Below are 19,758 nucleotides of genomic sequence, written 5' to 3'. Positions count from 1 at the left end.
TTATAATTGCTTAGCTCAAGAGCGCACCCGGCCATTAATAGAGACCCGGCTTGTATTTGAGACCCGGTTACTATTAGAGGAATTACGGTATGTTGCAGCTCTTTATTGTCTCCCTAATTTTAAACAAACAGGTATTTCAAAAGAGTCTCTCTCCCGCTCTCTCTCGCTCTACGTTCAATGATTTTAAGTTACACTATAAAAACAAACATGATAGTTTATTATAAACATTTAACTTAGTTAGCTGAAATACTCTAAAAATCATTATGTCTGCTATAAGCCATTCTCCCGTTCTGTGCGTGTGTGTATGTGCGCATTCTCGCTCCCATCTCTGGTCTTTGGAAAGCCCAGATGAGATCAGAGATGTTTGATAGTATTTACTGAGGATGGCCAGATAATGTTGATATTTAAACATATATAACAATATATAATACATGTATACATGACCATGCAACATAAAAAAATTTTTTTGTAGGAACAGCTTGGAGAGGGAGGTAGCGAGGGAGGGGTTTTAGGTTGTGTGTTGTGATAACAATGTTGAAATTGAGAAGTTTAGACTTAGTTTAGTTTTACAGAGAGAGAAAAGTACTGTTGGGTACCGTTATCGATTCCCAGGTAAAAAAGATAATTCTCCAGGCTCTGTGTCCCGAGCAGACCCACTGCGTAGCCAGAGGCGGCAACGAGGTTATTTAATATAAATGTAAAAGGAACTGAGACTAATTAAGTGTGGATCTAAAATAATATCCACTCGGACCACTAGAAAAGCGTACTTGGCAGAAAATAACTTTCCCTTTTTTTTCTCTTGCTGGCCCAACACTCTCCACACGCACTCTCCAAACTACTGGAATCCATCCCATAGATTACAGTAATTACTGCTCCATTTGTCTCCGTTAGTGGTGTATATTAAAGTGTATATAAAGTGTTCAGTAAGGAGCACCGGTGTTAGTCTGGAGTCCCTGGCTCTTGAACTTTGGGACAATCAAAACTGGCCATGTACATAAGTAGAAAGAAGAAGATTGATGATGCAGTGGACATTGATGTTTTATTATGTACAAAGCCAGAATAATGGTTGATTTCAAGTATTATAGCGAGATGAAGGACTTTGATCAGGGCTTATGGTGACATGCTGTGCTCTGTGACAGAGGAACAACTTTTTTGTCTATGGAATTGTGTAATTTCTTGAGTATTTATTTATTTATTGTGTCTGTGGAAATAATGGAATAAAAAGATGGAATCATGTTTTTTTTTTTTGTGTGTGCGTCTCTCTCCCGGTATATATTTGTACGTATGAGTCTTTGTATATATCTGTGTGTGTGTGAGAAAGAGAGCATGCGTTACCTTCAGTGCTAGTCTGTGCTGTGGAAGGGGAGCCGGCCAGGTTGTAGGCCACACCCAGGATGTTGAGCTGGCCGGTCTGGTGAGGCAGCAGCTTCAGTCGGGCCTGAGACCGAGGAGAGAGCGGTCATTGAGGGAAGATTTTAGAGTGTATGGAGGCGGTTTGACATTTTAACCTTTGATTATAGCGCCACCTTCTGGTGTGATATTTGCTGTGATGCATTGCCACGCCGATATCCATCATCCTGTCCCATCTGTGTCATGAATTATGTCATACTATTTCAGACATTTTATGACATTTTTAGGATGGGCCAATAAGAAATATCAATAGATACATGGGTTTCATTCTCTAGTCTAGTGGATTGCCGGAGCTCTTGATAAAAGGACTAACACTAGACGACACTATGCTTGTTGTATTCCGTGACTGTAAAAGGTTTGTTTAAGTTGGGTTTATTAACACTGGAGCAAAAAACAGACACTATATATTCAGATTTACAACGCCTTAAAATAAAAAGAGAGAGATAAAGAGAGAGAGAGAGAGAGAGAGAGAGAGAGAGAGAGAGAGAGAGAGAGAGAGAGAGAGAGAGAGAGAGAGATCGAGATCCATCTTCCTACTCCTCAAAAGCTGTTGTATCTATGTGGGGAGAAAAGTCAGTGTGGCGTATTTGCTGCAAAATATGTGAAAATTGCATGATTGTTGTCATACAATAAGAGAACACGCTCTGTAATAAATGTTTCTGGGTGGCTACATCTGTAAAAAAAAACATTACACGATTTAATGATTTGTTTGTAATGTAATGAGTTTTTGTTGATTGTATTTGTTGTTATTGGTAATGTTATGGTGTTTGATTGCTTGTATATGTTGTTGTTTGTATGTTGGACTTGCTTTGGCAATATGTACTTTATTGCATGCCAAAAGCCTATTTGAATGAAATTGAGGAGAAAGAGTCACAAAGAGGGAGAAAGAGAGAAGAGATACAGATAAAGAAAGAGAGAGCCACAAAGAGAAAGAGGAGAAATGAGAGAAAGAGAGAGAAGAGATGGGGAGAAAGAGAGAGGAGAAAGAAGAGACACAAAGAGAGAAAAAAAGAGAAGAGAGATAGATAGAGATAGAGAGAGAAAGTGAAAAACAAGGCAACAAAGTAACCCAAGGAGAGAGACCAGCTCACCACTCTAGTCTCCTCTGGGCTCATATGAAATTCCGGGATGACTTCAGCAGTGATGACAGAATCTTTCTGCACTGTCTGCGGCAAGAGAGAGAGAGTGAGAGTGTCAGAGAGAGAGAGAGAGAGAGAGAGGGAGGGAGAGTGAAAGAGAGAATTAGACGGGGTCATTTTCAACGTATTTTACTGGCATCGTATCAATCATTCAGAGAAAAGTCCATTTAGGCACTGTGCTATCCCACAAGTCCATTTAAGCACTGTGCTATCCCACAAGTCCATTTAAGCACTGTGCTATCCCACAAGTCCATTTAGGCACTGTGCTATCCCACAAGTCCATTTAGGCACTGTGCTATCCCACAAGTCCATTTAGGCACCACAAGTCCATTTAAGCACTGTGCTATCCCACAAGTCCATTTAGGCACCACAAGTCCATTTAAGCACTGTGCTATCCCACAAGTCCATTTAGGCACCACAAGTCCATTTAGGCACCATGCTATCCCAGAAGTCCATTTAGGCACCGGGCTATCCCAGAAGTCCATTTAGGCACCGGGCTATCCCAGAAGTCCATTTAGGCACTGGGCTATCCCAGAAGTCCATTTAGGCACCATGCTATCCCAGAAGTCCATTTAGGCACCGGGCTATCCCAGGAGTCCATTTAGGCACGGTGCTATCCCAGGAGTCCATTTAGGCACCGGGCTATCCCAGAAGTCCATTTAGGCACGGTGCTATCCCAGGAGTCCATTTAGGCACCGGGCTATCCCAGGAGTCCATTTAGGCACGGTGCTATCCCAGGAGTCCATTTAGGCACCGTGCTATCCCAGGAGGACTCCGTCCTGCATATCTCGTGCATCACAGTGTTACTGTGCTTTACGATCCAGTGACTCATGATTAAACTGTGTGGTCGAAGCATTTGTGAGCGAAGAGCAGAAAGCCAGACACATTAAAACGTCCTGCTGATCTCCATTTAGTTTCTGTGGCATGACTGATATTTGTATATTTTATTGAGCCTTGAAGAGGGTCATGTTTACTGGCCTTCTTACTGCTAAGTAAAGTCAATAACTCCATAGTAATAGTCCTTTAGAGCCAACAGCAGAAAGCTGCTTGCAGTGAGGCCTTCTTACTGCTGGGTAAAGTCAATATAACTCCACAGTAATAGTCCTTTAGAGCCGAGGGAGAAAGAGGGCAAGGCTATGATATAAAGCAGACTGGGACAGGGCAGAGTTGGTGTAGCTTTAGCTAACAGCCCAATAATCACAGACATAAATGGGACTGATGTGTCAGATACAGTATTAGTTTTATTTTGTATGCAGTAATTAGAAGTACTTATAGTTTAACTACTTCAATAACGTCGACTGCTGATCCATTTTGTGAATTAATTTGTTCTCTGATGTAACAATATCTTTGGCTAGACGACTCCGTCAGACAATCTCGGTTAACATTACTGCTACATAACATTAGCATAATTAGCGAGTGCAGCGTAGCTGGACCTGTGTACTTTATACTTGTTGAATCGCTGGGAAATACTGTTCATCACTGCATGGTTTATACAACTTGGTTTAATCCAGATGTCCTCCTACCCCTGGAGCCAGCGCCTCCTTCTCATTGCTGAGCGTGTCTCCTGCGGCAGCATCCTCCTCCTTTGTCCGGGAGAAGTCTTTGGGGGAGAACCTCCATAGCAAGGACAGGTCAGAGAGGAGCAGAGGAACTTTCAGAGGGTTCGCAAACACCACCTCCACAATGATGGGTTCTGAGAGAGTGAGAGAGAGTGAGAGTGAGAATGAGGGCAGATAAGGGCATGGTGGTACAGAATCTTAAAGGTCATGATTTGAACCTATAAGGGCCCATGAAATCCTTTCAGTTCACATGAAAACTCCCACATTCAGGGTAAGGTGGTGTCCTGGTGAAATCAAGAGATTTGATGGGCGTATGTGTGTCTATTGGAGCTCTTACCCTCCACCACGGCCAGAGGGAAGTGCAGGTTGTCCGTCTGGCTGTTCAGGCAGCACTGGGTGGGGTGAAAGGTCGCCGGGACGACCCCCCGGTTGGCGGAGGCCACCGCCTTCTCCTCTAAGTCCCGCCACATGGCAGCCTGGTCGCAGTCAAACTCCTGGTCCAGAGACACATGAGTGGCCGCCTGCTTCTCACCTGCTCGGAAAGGGAACCCATGGGATTAGAGCGGCTGGTTTCAAATCAGCGGCTGACCGATACATTCGTTTAACCATATATTGGGCCAATATTGGCGTTTTGGGACCGCCGAAATGACATTGAAATAAATTAATTATATTGAGTGTGTGCGCTCCTTTGGAGACCTATTTAAGAACCAAGCACGCCCCCCCCCCCCACCTCTCATCTCCATTACTACACTAAGCAGCCTTTACTTACGCCAATTCCAGGAATATGATTTATAGATGTTGTTCAAAAGTTGTCATGAGTTGTCATGGGTATGACCAATTCAAATGCAGTTACTGGTAAACAGAGATACTGGATAAAAACGTGCATCACAATGCTTTTGTTCTTCAGACACACGGTTCCAAATATTATTACAAATATTTCCATTATCAAGAAATCAAGAAAAAAGATTATGTGTGTCTGGATGAATATGTGATTGGAACCGGGGTGGTATCTGCACATCCATCCTTGTGTATGGAAAACAGCCCACAAATGTCATATTTAGGCTATTTATTAGGGGTGGGAATCGCCAGAGTCGTGATACGATACTATTGCGATATTTTTCTTCTTTTTTTTTCAATATATATATTTTTTTTAACTGCAAAGTAAAACTGTCAACATGTTTTATCTAATAAAATAAAGTTCAGTCTGTTCATCTCACTTCAATAATTTTTATTGCAGAACATGGTATTTTCTCAAGCAGACAGATGTAAACACTGTAATCTGTGTTGCATGTACCTGACAAACTGAACTGTTTGTATTACAGTCATATTCCAACTTAACTGAATGCACATGTGTGTGTGGACTACTGTACTATTACAGCTATTGAAATGAACAATGCAACTTCCTTATACATTTTTTTTTTTTTTTTTTATGAATAATTAAATATCAATACTTGGCGTCCCTGTATCGATACAGTATCGGCACGCAAAGTATCGCGATACTACTACGTATCGATTTTTTCCCCCACCCCTACTATTTAACATTCTTATGTATGAATAATTTGTTAGTACTACTTTAAGTAGTACTGGGAATACATTCCCTGCGGTCCATAGATGTCCCTAGATACCAAGAACATGCAAATGTGGATTTGATGTATCTGAACAAATAGCTAGATTGAGCCCTAGCCACATTTTCGGAAAATCTGCCTAAAAATACATACCTAAGTAAATGGAAGATTGCTTCACTTCTACAAGGTCCATTTGCATGTTCTTGGTATCTAGGGACATCTATGGATTTCAGGGAATGTATTGTGTCTGTTACTAGGCTCGAGTAGATTGTAATGAACCAAAAGGAGAATATCAATTATATATTTTTTTATTTTTCATATTTGACAGTTTTGACATGCTAAAAATGACCAGACATGAAAAATGAAAGACCTTCTTGAGATCATGTGTACAGAAAATCTAAGCAAATTAATAAAGGGAAGATGATTAAACAGAAGGTTTTGTAGATACAGTACTGAATTCTGCCATCCAGACACATGCAATTTGAAATATTATTATAGAATATAGAATAGCAGGCCTATAAATTACCTTATTATAGCCAAGTCGCACATCTATGGATCAGGCCAAATCTCGTCTTTCTAAAGAGTTCAATCTGGATTTAGTATCACCAGGCATGCAGCAAGAACCGTGAATGAAATCTACTGTAAATAGTTACTTTTTTATTATGTAGATTCCTCCACCATTTTTTATCGGATTGCAATGCTGTTTTTTGCTACTTTCACAGAAAGGTAGATAAACTACCGGTAACTGCGTTCTAATTTATGCCAATAACGTTCAGTTTTGTGGTACATAATTATAGAAAAAAATAAGTGAATCCACAAGTAATTTGATTGAGAGGAGCTGGGGTGTGTAGTTTTTCAAAATTCCAACGCCATTCGAATTTCGAAAGCCCTGTACTGGGTCTCCTCTCCTCATATGACTACAAACAAAATGGCGGCGCGCATTTATTTCCGTCGATATTCGCTAGTTTCTGAATACATTTCCAAAACTGATATTTCACTAATAACACTTTAACCTATTGGTAAACAAACGTATTGCTGAAAATATACACTATGACTGCTGTATTGATAGGGTTCGGGTCTCTACTCTTACCCTCAGCAAGGCGCCGTTCATGGCCAAAGTAGAGGCGTGTGTCTGCACTGTGGATGCAGGGTAGAGGGAGCTGAGGCAGGATGACGTCACTGGCTCCAGTCACATTCTGTAGGAACAACAGAGGCCAAAAGACAAGTCAGCAGGCGCACATACACTCTAACATACACTTTCAGTGCTGTACCTTAGACATAGAGGTACAGTGTTTAGTCAGTGCTGTTACCTTATAGACCAGGGGTCAGCAACCTTTTTGACATGAAGTGCCTGTTTGAAATATAGTTGTAACTAGTGTGCCTCAACAATATTCCATGCATCGTAAAAAACATTTCTCATAATCGGGTATTTTTAATGATCATTTTTACATTATTACATCATTATTGTTATTGTTATTATTAACAATATTATTATGATGGTTGTATAAACCCTAAATCTGAGTTGGGGCGGGGGTGCAATGCAGACAAACAGTTTTGCTTTACTGAGCTCCGTTATCTGGGGGCTGTAGTTGGTCACTTTAAGCTGCACACCGGAGCATCTTTTAATCCAGCTGTTTGCTGTTCTCTGATATTTCCTGACATTTCGTTGATGCGTTGCTCGACACTTCAAGCTGACATGGGGATATCTTTGATCCTTGATTTGATTGTCTCTTTGTTTGGCAAGCCTTCAAACAAAACATCTGAGCTACAGAGAAAAGCCTCCTTGATATACTCGACTTAAAAAAAAGAACCTGTGGGAGGATTTCAACAAGATAAATGCGACAACAGTGCAAAATATTTCACTATAATATTTCAAAGCCAAAAAAATATATATATTATATATATTTTTTTACTGCTGCCCCCTGTGCCAATGAAAATGCCCCCGCGTGCCTATGCAGGCACGCGTGCCTATGGTTGCCTACCCCTGTTATAGACAGAGGTACAGTGTGTAGTCAGTGCTGTTACCTTATATACATAGAGGTACAGTGTGTAGTCAGTGCTGTTACCTTATAGACATAGAGGTACAGTGTGTAGTCAGTGCTGTTACCTTATAGACAGAGGTACAGTGTTTAGTGTCAGTGCTGTTACCTTATAGACATAGAGGTACAGTGTGTAGTCAGTGCTGTTACCTTATAGACAGAGGTACAGTGTTTAGTGTCAGTGCTGTTACCTTATAGACATAGAGGTACAGTGTGTAGTCAGTGCTGTTACCTTATAGACATAGAGGTACAGTGTGTAGTCAGTGCTGTTACCTTATAGACATAGAGGTACAGTGTGTAGTCAGTGCTGTTACCTTATAGACATAGAGGTACAGTGTTTAGTATCAGTGCTGTTACCTTATAGACATAGAGGTACAGTGTTTAGTGTCAGTGCTGTTACCTTATAGACATAGAGGTACAGTGTTTAGTGTCAGTGCTGTTACCTTATAGACATAGAGGTACAGTGTGTAGTCAGTGCTGTTACCTTATAGACATAGAGGTACAGTGTTTAGTGTCAGTGCTGTTACCTTATAGACATAGAGGTGTAGTGTTTAGTGTCAGTGCTGTTACCTTATAGACATAGAGGTACAGTGTTTAGTGTCAGTGCCGTTACCTTATAGACAGAGGTACAGTGTTTAGTCAGCGCTGTTACCTTGTAGACATAGAGGTACAGTGTGTAGTCAGTGCTGTTACCTTATAGACATAGAGGTATAGTGTTTAGTCAGCGCTGTTACCTTGTAGACATAGAGGTACAGTGTTTAGTCAGCGCTGTTACCTTGTAGACATAGAGGTACAGTGTTTAGTCAGTGCTGTTACCTTATAGACATAGAGGTACAGTGTTTAGTCAGCGCTGTTACCTTGTAGACATAGAGGTACAGTGTTTAGTCAGCGCTGTTACCTTGTAGACATAGAGGTACAGTGTTTAGTGTCAGTGCTGTTACCTTATAGACATAGAGGTACAGTGTTTAGTGTCAGTGCCGTTACCTTATAGACAGAGGTACAGTGTTTAGTCAGTGCTGTTACCTTATAGACATAGAGGTACAGTGTTTAGTCAGCGCTGTTACCTTGTAGACATAGAGGTACAGTGTTTAGTCAGCGCTGTTACCTTGTAGACATAGAGGTACAGTGTTTAGTGTCAGTGCTGTTACCTTATAGACATAGAGGTACAGTGTTTAGTGTCAGTGCCGTTACCTTATAGACAGAGGTACAGTGTTTAGTCAGCGCTGTTACCTTGTAGACATAGAGGTACAGTGTGTAGTCAGTGCTGTTACCTTATAGACATAGAGGTACAGTGTTTAGTCAGTGCTGTTACCTTATAGACATAGAGGTACAGTGTGTAGTCAGTGCTGTTACCTTATAGACAGAGGTACAGTGTTTAGTCAGCGCTGTTACCTTGTAAACATAGAGGTACAGTGTGTAGTCAGTGATGTTACCTTATAGACATAGAGGTACAGTGTTTAGTCAGCGCTGTTACCTTATAGACATAGAGGTACTCTCTGAGGAAGGCCTCCTGCTGTGTGGCCGTCTGCTGGCTGTCGTTGGTGAGGATGTGTCTAAACGCTGACACAGCGTTCTCCGACTGCCGCAGAGTGAAGGACTGGCGGCCGATGGTGAAGTTGATGTGGTCCTCTGCCAGAGACCAGCCTTTCCCCTTGTACACCTGCATAGCCTGGCAGTAACACCGTAGCGCATGCCTCTTCTGTGCACACAAACACGCACGCACAAACACACACACAACTAAATTACAAACGTATCGTCTCAAAGAATAACCACAGTGCAGAACCTTAGGTGAAGTATAATTTAAACAGAAGACAAAGATCCCTATGTGCACAGATTCGGGACATTACCACTAGTCCTAGAGACTGGCCGGTTTAATGCCACCCGAGAGGAGGACAGACATCACCACTAGTCCTAGAGACTGGCAGGTCTACCCGCCATTTTTCCCCCATGTTCCCCCTTACCACTGCTATAATATGGCATAGTCAGAGCTCAGGTAGGCCTCAGGTAGTCAGACCTCAGGTAGAGCGGTACCATACAGTCTTTGACCACAATTGTCAGTTTATCTTCATTTACAAAACTCTAAACTAACCCTAACCCACCCAACTAACCATAACCCACTAACTATCTAAACCTACATCCTAACTGGAGACATGTGAGGTGTGCTCTAGGCAGACTGATGGCCCATGGTTAGTTTAAAGGAACAGGCCAACATTTGGGAAATTAGCTTATAGTCTTCTCCAGAGAGAAACAAGATAGATACCAGTTTCCTAGGCTAACCGGCACTGTCCGCTTCCATTCATTGTGCTAAGCTAGGCAAACGTGCAGCCAGATAGCTTTCTACTGAACGCACAGAGAGGAAACTGGTATCCATCTTCTTGTCTCTCTCTGGAGAAGACGGTAAGCTAATTTCCCAAAATATTGGCATGTTCCTTTAAAGGTTGAAAGGTCCACTTACCTGGCCTGCTTTACTGAAGCGGTGTCCAGCCAAGATCATATGGAAGGCAAACTTGCGGACCATAGGATTACGCATATTGATGAAGCAGTGAGCAGCCTGCTCCAGTAGAAGAGCACTGCGCAGGTCAGAGTCCTGAGACAAAACAAAACATGTTGATGAAGCAAGAGTTCAGAGCTCTTCTCACCTCACTAGTCATCTTGTAATCATAGACAAGAGTTCAGAGCTCTTCTCACCTCACTAGTCATCTTGTAATCATAGACAAGAGTTCAGAGCTCTTCTCACCTCACTAGTCATCTTGTAATCATAGACAAGAGTTCAGAGCTCTTCTCACCTCACTAGTCATCTTGTAATCATAGACAAGAGTTCAGAGCTCTTCTCACCTCACTAGTCATCTTGTAATCATAGACAAGAGTGCAGAGCGCTTCTCAGTCATGTTTTTTTTTTATCAACTTTTTTCTCCCATTTTCTATTTTTCTCCCATCCCAATTTCGTATCGTCCAATTCTACCCTCCCCTGTCTCGAACGCCGTTAGGCCATGCCTCCCACAAGCCGGCTGCAATGTGGACGAAGCCCTACATCACGTGTCCCCTCCGGTACTCGAGAAAGCAGCCGTCGCATCTTTTCACCTGCACAGCGCAATCTCTCAGCGGCGGGGGTCTGCGTGGGAGGGACACGCCGCCCCCGTCGCTTCCTGATTCTGCTGCGCAGGCGCACCAACCGACCTGTAGGAGTCGCTGTCCACAACTTCCGATCCCCACCCATCAGCTTCCCACCCCCTAATACTGCCAATTGTATTAGTATGAACGACCAGCCAAGCTGATAGCAATGCGGAGAGCTGGGCTCGAATCCAGCGTCTCCTGCATTGGTGGCGAGCGCCTTGCCCACTACACCACCTAGCCGCCCCACCTCACTAGTCATCTTGTAATCATAGACAAAAGAGTGCAGAGTTCTTCTCACCTCACTAGTCATATTGTAATCATAGACAAAAGAGTGTAGAGGTGATTTATTGGAGAGAGAGCGAGTGTTTAGTAGTGCAAGGGCGATGGATGGGGGGGGCAGGGGGGGAAGAAGCGAAGGTTATTGAGGTTAGCAGTGCGGTGGATGAAAGGGGGGCGAGAGGTTTTCATTCAATCTTTATTCATACTCGATAATACACTGAGTAATTAAACTCATTTACAGTGCCGTCGAGATGTTACATACACAAGTGTCACAGTGTGTTCATAAATATAAAGACATCAGACAAATTTTAAAATACATTAAAAAAAAACTTTTCAAAAGTCCCTTTTAAATGAGGTAGTCCAGAATGAGGGGATGTTTGAGCCGTCGGGAAGGTGGCGGGTCCGGTTTCGATTTAGGCGGGGGCCTCTGTGGATGTTGCGGCAGCGGCAATGAATGCCAGCAGTTCTGGCAGCAGTGGCAATGGCAGCAGGGAGACGGAAATTGTTGTTGTATGAGTGAAGATCAGCAGGAGTATATGTGAGGGGGGCGGGGGGGGGGGGGGGGGGGGGCAATGAAAAAGAGAGTCCAGGGAAAAACGATAGGAGGAGCAGGAGTCCAAGTTGGGTATGCGATAGGAGCAGGAATGTGTTAAAAATTGCTAGTAGCCGATAGGCGGAGAGTTGGGGGGAAAGTAGCGTTGGACCAAAGGGGCAGTGCGTTGTTGTTATTATGCTGCATGAAGTAGCCGGCTCCAGACCGAGCCTGCGTAGCAGGCCAACCTGACCGCGCCATACCAACAACCAAGTCCAGCGGGAGAGTGAGAGCAGTAGTGTAATAAAGCCGACACTCACCCGTGGAGATGGTAACCCACAGAACCAGCAAGGGAGTGATGACGCCCTCACGGGAAGGGGGTAGTAGCACAGCACGGCCAGACGGGCAATGCCAGCGGCTGGTAGCTGGTCAGCCGACAACAAACAGAGCCCAGAGCAGGGAGAGGAACACACAGGACCGGAGGACAGGTAATGTTGAGTCGAGGGGAAAAGGTGAAAATCCAGGGAGTTTGTTTGTCCAGTGACGGGGTTTGTAATCCAAATTGAAATCCAATGATGAGAACGGCGATAGTGCAGTCGGCAGGTCCACAGAGTGGAAAAAGAAAGTGAGGACGTTAAATGTTTGTACACAGCCGGGAGGGCGCAGGAAAATGGACGGGGGAAACAACAGGGATGTGATTGCGCCTTAAGAAAAAAAACTGAACATTTTGTAAACTATATATTTTTTTTTTATAAACACTCCATTTGAATGAATGAACACATTTTATTTGTATAGATTGAACTGTTCACAGGGAAGAGGAAGGTGGGAGAGGAAAGGGACAAAGAAAATTAATAAAATATCTCAGTGTACCCCTAAAAAAATGTAAGGGGGTCATCTTGACCCCTCCCAAGTCATCCTGGCTCAAACACCAACGTTAGGACCTTATCTTTTCTTCTTTGCAACCAGATTGTGCAACACCTGTAACCGCCTCCTCTGGAAGTCTTGCCTACTGCGAAGGGCTGCAGTTGGACTAATGCCATTAGTAATGGACTTTGCTTTTCTTTTGCTCTCAGCTCCATCTCAGCTTCTTGGTTATGTCTAGGTTGGCTTCTGTACCTCATGCTTGAGAGTTTGATGTTTCTACAGAGCTTCACATTAACTCGACAATGCTTGCTCTCCCTTGAGTAGAGTTGAGTGGCAGACTGCTGCACTGCTCGCAAGTAACCTTCCCTGGTTGGTCAGTTTTACAAAAGCAATCCAGTGTTAGTGCGTTTCCTAGTGTGTTGATGTCTTTACAGCATCTCGCGCCACTCAACAAAACTGCTAACATTATCGATAGCCAATGAAAATCTGTTATGCAAGAATAGCAGGTCTGATAAATGTTGCTTTCACGTTTCGCTTAGACCAGGTGGAAAAATAATCAAACGTTTTTCTTTTTTTCTTTTTAATATATGAATATTTTTTCATCATGATTATTTTAAGTCCGAAAAACCGGAAATTCGGTTAAAACGGAGAAATCACATCCCTGAAACAAGTAACGTAGACTGTATGAAAGACAAGAAATGGACGTGGGAAAACGGGTAACAGAGACTGGTATAGAGTTCACAGACACGGACAGAAGCGGCAATCACAACGCAGACGCCAGCAATGCTCTGGATCTGAACAAAAACAGAAAAACAGCGAGATGACGCGAGACAAACAAATGCGACTGCTCCTCTTCTCACCTCACTAGTCATCTTGTAAATCATAGACAAAATAATTCAGAGCTCTTCTCACCTCACAAGGAAATTGCCTTGGTCCTTTGCTCTATTCAATTTGTTAATGAGTTACCTTATGTATTGAATGGGGCATGGATGGAAATGTATGCGGACGACACGACAATGTATGTCTCTGCAGAGAAAGATAACTTGGTTAATACGTTGCTCCAAGAAGAGTTAATGCTGGTTTCTAATTGGGTTACTGAAAACAAGTTAAGGTTAAATGTTTCAAAAACAAAGACTATCATACTGGCCTCTAGAAATAAACTAAATATTGGAACTAAATATTGTGTTGAATGGTGCTGCTATTGAGCAGGTTAGAGAGGCCAAGTTGTTGGGTGTGATTATTGATGAAAAGCTTGCTTGGTCAAGGCACATTAATAACAGTGGCTAAAATGAGTAGGAGTATTTCAATGATCAGAAGGTGTGCTCATCTATTGAGTGAGAAGACAGTTAAACTAATGTTACAAGCTTTAGTCCTATCCCACTTGGACTACTGCCCAACAATTTGGTAGAGCGCTTCAAAGCGGGATCTGAAGAAACTTCAGCTCGCTCAGAACAGAGCAGCACGTCTCGCCCTCAGCTACTCTGAGGAGCAGTGGATCAGAGGCTGGCATGCAGCCTTGTAACATTTTTGTTTAATATTTATAAAAATGGTAAACCTAAGTCTTTATGGTCAGAACTACAACCCACCAATACTAGACATGGCTATGTCACCAGAGATGCTGTGGGTCTTCATTTTACTCTACCTCTACCAAGAACAAATGCACTTAAGAGAACCGTAATGTATAGAGCTGCTGCATACTGGAATTGTATACCTGTGAAGATAATGATCAGCAACAAATTAAATTAATTTGTTTATTAAATAAAAAATTAAATAAACAAACAAATAGTAATCCTAGACAAAAGGGTGCAGAGCTCTTCTCACCTCACTAGTCATCTTGTAATCATAAACAAATGAGTGCAGAGCTCTTCTCACCTCATTGGTCATCTTGTAATCATAGACAAAAGGGTGCAGATCGCTTCTCACCTCACTAGTCATCTTGTAATCAATACTAATCATAGACAAAAGGGTGCTGAGCTCTTCTCACCTCACTAGTCATCTTGTAATCATAGACAAAAAGGGTGCAGAGCTTTTCTCACCTCACTCGTCATCTTGATGAGGAGCGTTGCAGCATCAGAGAACTTGTTCTGACTCTTCAGGACCTCTGCACTGAGCAGGGCACACCGCTCAGCCAGCACCATGTTCCTACGAGGACAAGACATCAGCCCCACAAGAAGAAAACTATTACAATTCCATTTCTATGATAAATGGTAAATGGCTGCTTTTTTATATAGCGCTTTTATCCAAAGCGTTTCACAATTTGTTCCTCACATTTTACCCTTTCATTCACTCACACACCGACGGCGGAGGCAACCATGCAAGGTGCCAACCTGCTCATCGGGAGCAATTAGGGGTTAAGTGTCTTGCTCAAGGACACATCGACACGCTGCCCGGGAATCGAACCGGGAACCTCCGGATTGCCAGACGACTGCTCTACCTCCTGAACCACTGTCGACACTGTCGCCCCCTAAAACCTAAAGACTGTCGGTACACCGACCACTATGTCATGAAAAAGACATGTGTACTCAAACATGTGTTTCACCGAGGAGGAGGGGGGGGGGTTGATAGGGGTACAAGGACATGTCAGAAATATTGGTGCCGTACTTGCAAACATCCCTGTACGTCTGTATTGCTGTGTCCATGTAGTGGGCTGGATACGGCCTCGGAGCGCCAGCCTGTAGGAACGCAGACACTGCAGCCATTTCCTATACCAACGGAAAGAGAGAGAGAAAGAGAAAGAGGGGGGGAGAGAGGAGGTGAAAGAAGAAAGGGGCGGATGACAGGGAGAAGAGAGATAATGATTTAAAAGCCGTGCCGCTGGCACATGGAGGGAGAGAGAGTGTCTGATGACCTAGAAAACCAGCAGGCGTGGCCACCTCGCTAATGCAGCTGGGATGCAGATCAATACATAATAAGATAGAGAGGGTTGTGTGTGTGTGTGTGTGTGTGTGTGTGTGTGTGTGTGTGTGTGTGTGTGTGTTTAAGGTGATATTATTACTACAATATACTTTCTGATTTGTTCATACCTCATATCTTGCCCACCCTTAATTGTATCTCAGAGAATAGACCGGCTGCTTCACCGGTGTCTCAGGAGTCGCAAATATATTTTCAGCAAATATTATTTAGTATTTCCTTATATACACCTAGAGACAAGCCTCCACACAAACACCAGACCTTTTCCTTCAATACAACCTCCGACTGACTCCGCCTAGACAACACTGGGAATGTCTGGGAGAACAGTTTATTGTCTTTACTGCAACAGAACTAATTGAATGCACAAACAATATCACTAGGGATGCTCGATATTGGCTTTTTTACCGATATTGTCCAACTCCTAATTTCCGATACCGATATCAACCGATATCACATTTTAATGCCGATATCGGCCGATAATATCGGTAGGCCGATAATATCGGACATCATTTCTATAGAAATGTAAAAAATAAAAAATACATTTTATAATTTTTTAAAAAACAGATACAGATATTTTCCGATATCACATTTTAATGCCGTTATCTGCCGATAATATCGGTAGGCCGATAATATCGGACATCCCTAAATATCACGCACTGAATCCGTATTACACACTAAATATAAAGCAACTCTTGTGTAAACAGTACCGGACACATTCTTTTTAAGTAGTGATTTTCTCTCCATCTTCAACGACAGTTTCACGGCTCTTGTTGAAGACACAAAGCACCGCACTGTGTATCAGTTGGATTAAAGGATTTTAAACGGTTCCCTGTCCAGGTTTAAATATTATCTCTCTACCCGCATCTGTTGGTGTGCGTGAGCGTGTGTGTGCTCGCTCTCACCAGAGCCCCCGCGGCATACAGCATGGCCTGGTCGGAGAGGAAGTCCTTCTTGGCAGTGTGGTAACAGCTGTAGGCCAGCTCGTAGTGCTGCACCAGGAAGCACAGGTCGGCCATCTTCCTGATCTGCAGCTCTGGAGCTTCCGGAGGATATCTGACATCACACGCAGGGCTAAGGTCAAACTCAGGGGAGTAAGGCATCACATTTACATTTAGCTGACCATTTAATCCAATACATGAGTCGGTGCGGGGATGAGGTTCACTTAAAACTGCTGCACCAAGTAGTTGCACATGACTGACTCTGGAGATCAAAAGTTAATTTCAGTCTATGCTCATTTACCTGATATGAAGTTAGCAAAGTGTAGTGGTACATATATACCTGTGATATGAAGTTAGCAAAGTGTAGTTGTACATATATACCTGTGATATGAAGTTAGCAAAGTGTAGTTGTACATATATAACTGTGATATGAAGTTAGCAAATTGTAGTGGTACATATATACAACTGATATGAAGTTACTTCAAGGACTATGTGGACTGAATGGCAACTGTGAAGCTGTCCTTTACACAAAGCCATGTAAAAAGACTGTCTATTATAGATATATATTCTCAATCTCTGATTTGATATGTCTATCACTGGTAAGAGACACGAAGGAGTGACTGGTTGTCTTGTTTTTTTTTTGGGGGGTATATATTTAATTTTTGTTCTTTTTGTCGTCGTGATGTCTTTTATTTGTATCCACTTTTTCTCCTTATTTTTAAATTTTTCTCCCATCCCAATTTCGCCTCGCCAATTCTCCCCTCCCCTGTCTCGAACGTTGCTAGACTATGCCTCCCACTGGTCGGCTGCAGTGAGGACCAAGCCTTGCATCACGTGTCCCCTCCGGTACACGAGGAGGCAGCTGTCAATCTTTTCACCTGAACAGCGCGATCTCTCAGTGGCGAGGAGTAACGCGTGGGAGGCTCACGCTGCCCTCGATACTTCCTGATTCTGCTGTACAGACGCACCAACCGACCTGTAGGAGTCGCTGTCCACAACGTCCAATCCCCACCCACCGGCTTTCCCACCCCTAACACTGCCAATTGTGTTAGTATGAACGACCAGCCAAGCCGGTAGCAACGCCGAGAGCTGGGCTCGAACCCAGCATCTCCTGTGTTAGTGGCGAGCGCCTTGCCCACTGCGCCACTTAGCCGCCCGTGGTCGTGATGTCTTGATTTTGTCTGACCCGTCTGCTTTGTTTGTATCCGTTAAAACATTGAATAAAAATAATATCAAGATGAAGTTACTTCAAGTTAGCAAAGCATAGTGGTACATATACAGCTGTGATATGAATTTAGCAAAGCGTAGTGGTACGTATACAGCCGGGAAAAAGCACATCTCAGAGCAAGAGGCTGAGCCCTCTCGTCCTCCTCACCAAACAGACAACAGCAACCTGAAAGAGTTAGCTAACTTAGTAACACGGCTCATAATGTCAGTCAATTGTAATGGTGTTCTACCTGGAACCTTCATACTGTGGTCTGAGCTCTGGGTTTGGTGTTGGTGTTGTTAGGCTAGTGTTGCACATGAGAGTATGACTGCTGATATCAAGCTAATGCTTGTGGGGCGCCACTAGGGAGCAGAGCGGCTATGGGCGAGAGAATGAGTGAGTGAGTGAGTGAGACTGCCAGTCATAGAGGGGGGGTACGTGGGGGTCCGCAGCCTAGTAATGTGTATCAAGTTAGGGGTCCTTGATAGGAGAAGAGGTTGAGAAGGAGAGAACTTACAGGAGAAATGGTTGAGAGAGAAAACTACAGGAGAAGAGGTTGAGAAGGAGAGAACTTACAGGAGAAAGGGTTGAAAAGAGAACTACAGGAGAAAGGGTTGAGAAGAGAACTACAGGAGAAAGGGTTGAGAAGAGAACTACAGGAGAACAGGTTGAGAAGAAAACTACAGGAGAACGAGAAGAGAACTACAGGAGAAAGGGTTGAGAAGGAGAGAACTACAGGAGAAAGGGGTGAGAAGGAGAGAACTACAGGAGAAAGGGTTGAGAAGGAGAGAACTACAGGAGAAAGGGTTGAGAAGGAGAGAACTACAGGAGAAAGGGTTGAGAAGGAGAGAACTACAGGATAAAGGGTTGAGAAGGAGAGAACTACAGGAGAAAGGGTTGAGAAGGAGAGAAATACAGGATAAAGGGTTGAGAAGGAGAGAACTACAGGAGAAAGGGTTGTAGAAGGAGAGAACTTACAGGAGGCCAGACGTGTTCTTGAGTTCACTGAGGCTCTTCTCTGGGACCTTCCCTCCACCAAACCACTTCTTAGTAGCAGAGAACAGAGAGCGACTTATTCCTTTCCTGGAGACCAGCTGCAGAGAGAGAGAGGAGAGACAGAGACACAGAGGGAGAGAGACAGAGACACAGAGGGAGAGAGACAGAGGGAGAGAGACAGAGACACAGAGGGAGAGAGACAGAGACAGGGAGAGAGAGAAACAGAGACAGACACAGAGGGAGAGAGACAGAGACACAGAGGGAGAGAGAGAGAGGGGTGATAGACAGATTAAGATGGAGATATAACGGTTAGGTGTGTACCTGGACGTTGAACCGTGTGTATGTGTGTGTGTGTGTGTGTGTGCGTGGTTACCTGGTCATTCAGCTGTCTGATGTTCTTCTCTATGTGAGGCAGGAGGCCTCTGAAGGTGAACTCCTGGATGAATTGTCTGATGCGGTCGTGGTCATTGAGAGTCAGACAGGCTCCGTGGGTCATCCCACTGCCAGGCACCTTCTTGGGTTCAGAGGGTGTGACCCTCCTCAGGGCCTCCAGGCTCCCAGGGTCACTGGGAGGGTCCAGCTGGAGCGGGTGGCTGTCCAGGTTGTTGGGGAGCCCATCTGAACAGACAACACTTTGGTTATTGTAAATGGCTATTGTTTTTGGTAGATATACTGTGTTTTGTCTCTTCTTTATTTATTGTTCTACTTGTACTTACTAACAGGTTTTGTAGATACAGTACTGAATTCTGCCATCTTTTTTATAATGTAAATTTCTCCATTTTTCATCATATTGCAACACCGTTTTTTGCTAGACGTTCACAGAAAGGTAGAGAAACTAACTGTGTTCTGTTTTATGGCAATAACGTTCAGGTTTGTGGGAGATAATCCCAAAAAATAAGACAAATAAAAAAAGTTAATCCAGAAGTCAGATGATTGACAGGGGCTGGCGTGAGCTGGGTAGGGTAGTTTTTTGAAATTCGAAAGCCCAGAGTCTCTTCCTTCAAAAGACTACACTCACTTTTGGCTGCTCCACTTCCTCCTGTCAATATGCGCCGGTTTCCGACTCAATGCCCTGAGATTTCTATAATCTTATATTTCACTAATACCGTAACAGTTAAAATCATTGGTAAACAAACGTAATGCTGAAAATATACACTTTTACTCTATATTTCGGGCATAAGAGGTTAACCCTGTGAGGCCCAAATT

General features: G+C 43.5%; 1 protein-coding gene across 4 annotated transcripts in view; it reads right to left on the bottom strand.

The window, feature by feature from the left end:
* Positions 1 to 19,758, bottom strand: part of trappc8 (trafficking protein particle complex subunit 8) — a 97,254-nt gene that overhangs the window by 40,274 nt on the left and 37,222 nt on the right. For 3 of the 4 annotated variants that reach the window (XM_084308989.1, XM_084308991.1, XM_084308990.1), the window contains exons 8-20: positions 18,926 to 19,170; positions 18,535 to 18,650; positions 16,314 to 16,464; positions 15,103 to 15,203; positions 14,538 to 14,643; positions 13,468 to 13,527; positions 10,168 to 10,299; positions 9,187 to 9,411; positions 6,764 to 6,869; positions 4,446 to 4,640; positions 4,073 to 4,242; positions 2,502 to 2,576; positions 1,336 to 1,438 (exon numbers count right to left, since the gene is read on the bottom strand). In XM_084308989.1, coding sequence (XP_084165115.1) covers positions 1,336 to 1,438; positions 2,502 to 2,576; positions 4,073 to 4,242; positions 4,446 to 4,640; positions 6,764 to 6,869; positions 9,187 to 9,411; positions 10,168 to 10,299; positions 13,468 to 13,527; positions 14,538 to 14,643; positions 15,103 to 15,203; positions 16,314 to 16,464; positions 18,535 to 18,650; positions 18,926 to 19,170 — 1,785 coding nt within the window. The remainder of the gene's footprint in view (positions 1 to 1,335; positions 1,439 to 2,501; positions 2,577 to 4,072; positions 4,243 to 4,445; positions 4,641 to 6,763; positions 6,870 to 9,186; positions 9,412 to 10,167; positions 10,300 to 13,467; positions 13,528 to 14,537; positions 14,644 to 15,102; positions 15,204 to 16,313; positions 16,465 to 18,534; positions 18,651 to 18,925; positions 19,171 to 19,758) is intronic. The other variant, XM_084308992.1, reaches the window with a different exon arrangement.

Source organism: Notolepis coatsorum (genome assembly GCF_963971535.1).
Source record: "Notolepis coatsorum genome assembly, chromosome: 2".
NCBI classification, from domain to species: Eukaryota; Metazoa; Chordata; class Actinopteri; order Aulopiformes; family Paralepididae; genus Notolepis; species Notolepis coatsorum.
Note: the sequence above shows the minus strand (reverse complement) of the source record. Positions and strands in the feature narration are given on the sequence as shown.